Below are 8,084 nucleotides of genomic sequence, written 5' to 3'. Positions count from 1 at the left end.
TTTCTTTCTTTCTTTCTTCTTTCTTTCTTTCTTTCTTTCTTCTTTCTTTCTTTCTTCCTTCCTTCCTTCCTTCCTTCCTTCCTTCCTTCCTTCCTTCCTTCCTTCCTTCCTTCCTTCCTTCCTTCCTTCCTTCCTTCCTTCCTTCCTTCCTTCCTTCCTTCCTTCCTTCCTTCCTTCCTTCCTTCCTTCCTTCCTTCCTTCCTTCCTTCCTTCCTTCCTTCCTTCCTTCCTTCCTTCCTTCCTTCCTTCCTTCCTTCCTTCCTTCCTTCCTTCCTTCCTTCCTTCCTTCCTTCCTTCCTTCCTTCCTTCCTTCCTTCCTTCCTTCCTTCCTTCCTTCCTTTTCCTCCTGCTACTCATCTAAAACACTCAAAAGCAACCTTGTACAAAATATATGTATATATTAGTGACAAAAAATAAAATAAAAAGTCTGACACGAGATGTTTAAAATATTAGGGAAGCCACTCTCGAGTTAATATATTCTTATTGATCTATTACTAGAAAAGAAGTGTAATTTATTTATATGGGATACTGTATAGCGCTTAGGCGCAGGATGTTTTGATTACTGCTAACACCTATCGCTTTTTTTGAAGTCGGACAAAATATTTATTATGTATTTTTAATATACATTTGAAACTTATACTCTTGCCTTTGATATCTTCCCTGGATATGCCAAGAAGCAGATAGCAGTGCAGGAGTAGTTCAGCACTTAAATCAGGGTTCAGAAGACCTTGCATTTTCATGCTGGATTTCTTTCAGTATCAATCTTTAAATGCTTGAATAATTTGATCTCTTTAAAAAGAGAGAGAGAGGGAGAGAGAGACACCACTACCATCATCTGCACAGGTAATTGGAGTCTCCTTAAGAGGAGCTGCAGAGCTGAATAAACTGGAGTTGAGCTGAGCTGAGCTTTGAGCCGCCCTTCAACTGGGAAATGAGAACCGTCGTCAAACACGACAGACACAGACCCCAGCTGATGGGGACTCTGCCTGCCTCTCTTTCAGCTAACGATCTCCCCTTCTCGGAGGTCAGCTCTCAGATCAAGCCCGAAAGAATTATCCCTCTTCCTAGGGATAATTATCTTCCTTCCTAGGGATAATTAGAATACGCTGAAATCCGAGACACAAGGACTTGGTCAGGCGCAGGCGCCGGCAGCGCGAGTGGGGCAGGAGTTTGCAATCCCTCTCCCCAGCATCCCGCCAGCCGCGCGCAGGGAGGGCACAGCAGGTTTGGAGTCCCCGCCGTGTCCCCGCGTCCCCGTCCCCGAGCGCGGCGGCGAGGCGGGCCCGGGCGGGGCGCGGCGGCCGAGGGGAGCTGTCCCTTCAGCACCACCGCGACAGCGCCGCCGCCTCCCCGCCCGCCGCTCCTCCGCCCGCTCCGCGCAGCGCCGGGACCAGCCCCGGCCCGAGCCGGGGTAGGGACAGAGCCCCGAGCAAAGCCCCCTCCCCGGAGACAGCGGCGTGAGAGCCCGCTCCCCATCCCCGCCCACCGCAGGCGTGCGGGGCTGGCGCTCCTGCAATAAACAATTTTGTTTCAGTGGGACTAAAGTTTGTCTGGGGAAGTGACGGTTGAAAGCAGCTCCCCGACACAACAGTATCACGTCACCCAAAATATCTCCTAAGTATCTGTTTTTCCTGTTGGATATCATGAAAAAGGGGATAATAGCACAAGAAAATGAGCACTGTGAGAGGCTGAGTTGCCAAGTGTACTCTCCCCGACTGCATTATGTGGTTTATATCGAGATTAAGCTTGTAGGGCAAATGTGTTCCTACGTTAGGCCTTTAGACCAGTGTTGTTCTTCTTCAGAGTAAATGACGGTAATAACAAACTCCCCGGGACATTTAAATTTCGCAAATTCTGTAGAGACGTGTACTTAACACGAGTTGCAAACCTCTCCTCTAACTTTGATGTTCGATTTTTACACTGACAGATGGTTATCAAATGAAGTGACATGAGTTCCACACCGGTCTGTAGCGCTACTGAAACCACATTTCCCAAAAAACTTCTTTTTTTTTTCCTCACACAAGATCAAACTACCGATTTAACAGCCCAGCGCCAGGGAACACGTTTCTCAAACTATCAGGGATCATCCCGATTAAACGCGGAATATTACACCGAGTCAGGAAAACTCTGAATTCAGAGGGAGTATCCGAGAGCCACCGAGGAGCAGATCGTTTGTAAAGTGCAAATGGACTGTGAAATGCGAAGTGCTCTAAGCGAGTTTGAACGTACTTCTGGCAAACGACAAATTACCACTTTTTCGGCAGTAAATCCAAACTACGCCAAACAGTGGGGGAGGGAAAGACAGGGAGAGATGGGAATGGACGTGTGTTTACAAAAACTGATAGACGCAAGTATTTGTAACCTCTTACCTCTTCTTATCACACCTCCTTGCCCGTTGAGTACAAGTCCACACTGGGCCTCCACTGAGCTCTTAAGTAATGAGGGCAAAACAAGGAAAGACAGGAAAGAAAGAAATCAGACACAGAAACCCACAGAGAGATCACACAGCTTTTGCTTTGTTACATGACTCGCCCAGGAACAATAGTTAAGGTGAACTGGAAAAACACAGTTACTCTCAGCGAACCCAAGTGAAATCCCCCCTCCATCCTGCCATCTGCCCCTACCCCACCAAACGCAGAATAATTTTCCTTTCATTGCCATTTAAATACGAATTTATCCCGAACTGGCAACTTAGACCGGCAGTTACATAGCAGGATAGACAGACAAACAAGTACTTTTGAGAGAAGTGCACTCCCGCTCGACAGTTGCACGCACGAAGCTAAAAATGTACTTTTCTGGTTTTGTATGTTTAGTGGTATATTTATATTCGGGCACAGCTAAATTCAGATATGTTTTGGGACACGCATACGCCGACTTAGAAAGCGTGCACAGAAGTAGACAAAGAGCACAAACAGATGACCTATTGGGCTTTGCCGGCTCCACAGTGTCGTGAGGGTGCTGTAACAATGTGTGTGTCCGCACATAGGTGGGGATGAATATGCATCTGTGTGCGCTCAAACACAGGCACCCATGTGTGAGCAAGGGGTGAAGAGCCATCAAAAAACCTGCCTAGGGCTTCTGGTGCACGTCCGAAGAGATCTCACTTCTTTATTCTCCTGCTACAAGGCTGATTATTTGGGGATCTTCGCCCTCCTTAATAAATATTTTTATTGGAGTGATAAAAGACTTGAAAGGGTTGAGTTTTCTTTGGGTTTTTCCTTATGTTGGGGTTAAAAAAACACAACAAACCAAACCTAAATCTTTGCCCAGTGGAAATGTGTTAAAGACGCATTTTCCTCTACAAACAAACGAGGTATTGGACATGAAAGAGGCCTTTAAGGGTGTTAACCTATTCAACAGCCCGTGAAGAGTTAAGTAAATGCGGAGAGAGTCGGTGCATAATAAAAACCCCACTTTACAAAACAATCTTTACAGTCCTGGCTCTCTCCCCCACTTTCACCATATTGGCCCTGGCCCTGTAAGACCTTCCTTTTCAAGGCCCTTTTTTATTTTAAGTGTTCTGCCTTAAAGTGATTATGAAATCAATATGAAAAAAACTTGGCGACTGAGCATAAATTAAAGCGGTGATGGGAAAAGGTGTGACAGTTTTCTTTGTTGCCCATGGAAAATCTTTTTAGGGCACTGAAAGATGCCACTCCAGCTCCAAGACTGTTTGCATCTGTTAGGCTGACTTAAACCGCCCTCGAAACTATTGGACATTCACTTAAAATTCTGTGCAGGGAAAAGTATATTTACATTTGTTGCATTTGAAATGAGGCATATGCTGATGAACGTTTTAAAAAGAAGGACTAAGGAGAAAGGAGTAGACTGGTTAGACCACAATTTTGGTTTAAAAGTATTTCTGTGCAGCACTGTTTCTGCTCGCCACCAGAATGCTTCCCTCTGCACCCGCAGTGATATTCACGAGAGTCCAAATTTGTTCTGAATCATCCAAGTCCTAACGACAAATACTAATATTTTTAACTTATCACCGCTCAGGCTTTATGATACCTCTGCACACTCCCTCTTGTGTTCGGAAAAAGAGGGAGGAGGAAAAAAAAAAAAAAAAAAAAAAAAAAAAGAAGAGATTAAGTACAAAGACCTAAGTGTTTTATTTGATAATAACTTGAGATCGAAAAATTAATATTTTCCAAATGAAAGCTGTTGATTTTCTTCTTCGTTAAATAAATAAAAAGAGACTGTGCCTCTAGCAGCTTAACCAACCTTTTTTTTTTTTTTTTTTTTTTTTCTTTTTAGAAGGGAAACATGTTGTTTGGTCGGATGACATTGCATAAATGACCAGTTGAATGGCACTAAGTCGAAAATTGGATAAACTATGGTGCTTTTTTGCCCGGGACTTAGGCATTGTCTGCTGTCTTGCAAACGTTCCTAATCCCCTCTTTTGAAAAATACAAGGCTTTGTGCCTGCCAAAGAAAAAAAATTTGTACAGATACAAAAAAATCAGCAGCAGACGTGGTTATAAAAAGGAGTAAATAGGTTTTAGTTGGGGTTGAGCAGTGAATGGCAGATTTTTTTTTTTTTTTTTTTGAGGGGGGTAACATAAGGAGATTCTTGTGAAAAATGTAAACAAAAAAATGACCAGAGAGGACAAAATTATATAGTGAATTTTAGAAGAGAAAACTAGGTTTAAATAGCTAGGTTTTACTCATCTGAGTTATAAAAGATAACATTATTTGTTGGTGGGTTTATTTTCCTCCTAGAAAAAATGGGAAAAAATATTTTTCCTGATATAGATAGATTGTTTGGATTATTTTTCGTGCTCTGATTTTAAGGAAAGAAAATAAACCTTCTTCATTTTACAAATTTCGGGTTGAATTTTTTCGCCCCAAGCCTTTGACCGCTACATCTTTTTGGAAAGACCACCATAATCAGCTTTGTATGCCAGGGAGCGAGGTGTGGGGGAAAAGTAAGTACAGTAAATACGCTCCCGTTTGTCTCTCCCTGCTGATGGGGAAGCCCTCAGTTCCTCAGTTCGTCGGGGGAAGGAAGGTTTGCTTTTGATTTGGGGCATATTTCGGAATGGGGGTTAGATACAGAATGACGTTCTTTGCAATTTTGGAAACCAATTTCATTTAAGCAACCGGCTCAATTTGGCGGAGGTGAATTTTTAGCGCGTGGGAAAGGATTTCTGAGCGGATAAAGCTGAGCTTTTGATACAGAGAAATAAAATTTTTTAGATGGGTCCAGGTGCCGCTTAGGGTAGAGTGGATGAATGATTAGGTAGATAGACAGATGAATTTAGCTTTATCTGCTTTATCTCTCCCCCTATTAACACCTAGATCGGATATAGCGAGGCATTTTTATCATTCTTTTTTTTCTGACAAACATTCGCTCCCGTTTATCTCTTTCCCCCCTCATATCTTGGAAGGTTTGCCTTTGCAGATCTGTCGGAAAGCAGATTTATTTCCTGCCCTGCCTTTTTTCTCTTTTCCTACTCCATGCCTTCCTTAAGTCATTTGCCTGCTTTGTCGCTGCAAAGTGCTCCTTGCGCCGAAAGAGAGGAAAAGTTTAGGAAAAGCAAGAAGATGGTTTTGTTCTGGTTTGTTTTGGGTTCTGTGTGACTGGGTAAGGGCTGGCACACGCACACTCACCCCGAGATCTCCGGGGGGCCCCCACGGTCTCGGCCACCACAGAGACACAACCCACGCGGCAAAGGCAGGCGCAAGGCTGGTTTTGTTTAATTTGTTTGTTTGGCCAAAGAAGACTACTCGTTTGGTTGATTTTTTTTTTTTTCTTCCCCCTTCCACATTTTTTTCTTGCTGCTACTAATCTGGAAGGGACAGGCGCTGAATGGGGTTTGGGATGAATCTTCCCTCCTTTGTATGAGCTATTCCGAGCAGCGGAAAATAGTGGGGGTGGGGGTGGTGGGGGGGTCCAGGACGGGGGGAGGGGAGGTGAAGGTACCTCGAAAGGCGATCGCATGCTATTTACCTGCAAATCGTCTGCTCCCGAGGCTGCAAGCCCGAGGCTTGGTCCTGGCAGGAGTCTTTGATCTGGATGCATCCCATATTGGGATCCATGGCTCATAAGAGACAGGTCGTGGCGGCGGTAAGCATCTAAGCACCCCAGCTCTCTCCTCTGCTCGTCCAAGCAAGAGGACTTGAGTGCCCGCGCATTGTGCAGGTTGATAAAATCAGTGGGTTCTCCATGGTGGATCTGCTGGTAATATTGCTGGGAGTGGTGGAGAGAGTTCAAGGAGTAAGCGTCGGGGTTGACTGCCGGGTGGCTGTGTTGGAACTCGTAGTGGAAGGACTGGTGGTGCAGTGGGGTGTACTGGTGGTTAGTGGAGAAGTACGGGGAGGCGAACTCGGTGCCCGTGGTAGAGTAAGTGAGAGGAGATGAGGAGGAATAGGCGACGGTCGAGTTGGCCACAGACTCCAGGCATCCAAGCTGCATCAAACGGTAACTGTTTGATCCGTCATGACGTATCTGAAAGGAAGAAGTGAAAAGAAGACCCCAAAACTGGAGGTTTGTCATTGAAAACCCCGGGTACGGTTCTTCCAAGCACGCTGTCCCGCATAGCTTCTCCCCCTGCAGAAGCGTCTAAGCCTGCGAGCGGCAACCCCAACAACAAAAGATCCTTTCCTACCTTGGGCTGGTGCCATAAAGGTCTCTGTTCAAAAAATCATAAACAGCCCAGCCTGCCCTTAATACTGTCAAGCAAAGGGAATCCACGCACTGAAATAAAAACTATCTATGTATTTATCTATCTATCTATCTATCTATCTATCTATCCATCCATCCATCTATTCATTCATCTATCCATCCATCTATCCATCCACCTCCTGATCACAGCTGTAATATCTGGGGCTGACACAAAAAAAAGTCATCAAACAGAGGAAACTACCGAGAATACACACAAGTCCCGTCCCTATGTTACAGCGTTACACATTGAGAAAGCTTTGCCGCCTGCTTGCCTTCCTTTCTTCCTTCCTTCCTTCCTTCCCTTCTTTTTTTTTTTCTTTTGAACCCCTATTTTTCTTTCTTTTTAAAATAACGAATCAGATCCAAAATTCCCCCCCTCTTTTCCCTGCGTTTTGAAAGAAAGGAGAGTCCTGCTTTTTAGCAAGAACTCCCCATTCCTGGCGAGCTGGTGGTGATTTCTCTCCACTTCATTATATTATTAGGGGTATTATTCTGATTTTCGTTCTGGCAACGGTTTTAACGTGGTAATGAGTTGCCCTTGCTGGCGACAGATGTCATAACGAATTTTCTCTCTATACTTCTTTAAGTTATCTCTGAAGCCGGATTATAATTAAACGTAACGGTCCAATATGGATTTTAAAAAAATGGAAACAACCACACAGGCACATACACACACACACAGATGCACACACACATCCACACACACGCGCGCACACAGACACACACACAGACACACACACACACACTCACACACACAAAATACCTCTGCATCGTGGACGAGACCTGGAAAGGTAGTTGACATTTTTTGGTTCTCCGAAAAAAAAAAAAAAAAAAAAAAAAAAAAAAAGAAGAGGAAAAAACCCCCAACTCTGGATAAAACTCCCCTCTCCAAATTTAAAAAAAAAAAAAAAAAAAAAAAAAAAAAAGGAAAAAATTGAAAAATCCAAAGTTCATGTATTTCCCCAATTTTTTTTAGAAAAAATCTCTACAGACAGAGAGAATTTGCAATGTATCTGCATAGATCAGATCTCTCGCTTTTCCATGCACCTCCTTAAAAACCTGTAGGAACAAAATTTTCCCTCTGCACAAAAGCTGCTCCCTGGATCAGATTTTGTACTTGCTGGGTATTTCTTTGGCTGATGTCGTAGGTCCCTTGGTAATATAGAAGTTTTGAAAATTAAGCATCAGCACTGAGAACTGGGAGGACAATAGATAGAGGAGCTTCATCCCAGGAGACAAGGAATAAATATTGTATCTTCGCCTAATAAGGAACTGTAGGTTCTTTCAACATTTTTATACAATTTTTCCTCCACTCTTTAGAATGCTTTTTCTTACCCAGGCTAATATGGGAACTAATCTGATCGAAGGGGGTATTTTGTGTACATTTTATTGGGAAGACATAAAGCTAATATATACA

The 8,084-nt window shown here is 43.8% G+C and overlaps 1 protein-coding gene across 1 annotated transcript in view; it reads right to left on the bottom strand.

Annotated features, from left to right (window-relative positions):
- Nucleotides 1-7,469, bottom strand: part of TFAP2D (transcription factor AP-2 delta) — a 47,684-nt gene extending 40,215 nt beyond the window's left edge. Inside the window, exons 1-3 of the mRNA XM_053938301.1 lie at nucleotides 7,431-7,469; nucleotides 5,954-6,451; nucleotides 2,370-2,430 (exon numbers count right to left, since the gene is read on the bottom strand). Of these exons, the coding sequence (XP_053794276.1) occupies nucleotides 2,370-2,430; nucleotides 5,954-6,451; nucleotides 7,431-7,469 (598 nt within the window). The remainder of the gene's footprint in view (nucleotides 1-2,369; nucleotides 2,431-5,953; nucleotides 6,452-7,430) is intronic.
- Nucleotides 7,470-8,084: the final 615 nt, after the last annotated feature.

Source organism: Vidua chalybeata, chromosome 3, assembly GCF_026979565.1.
Source record: "Vidua chalybeata isolate OUT-0048 chromosome 3, bVidCha1 merged haplotype, whole genome shotgun sequence".
In the NCBI taxonomy this organism is placed as follows: Eukaryota; Metazoa; Chordata; class Aves; order Passeriformes; family Viduidae; genus Vidua; species Vidua chalybeata.
This window is presented reverse-complemented; position numbering and strand designations above follow the sequence as displayed.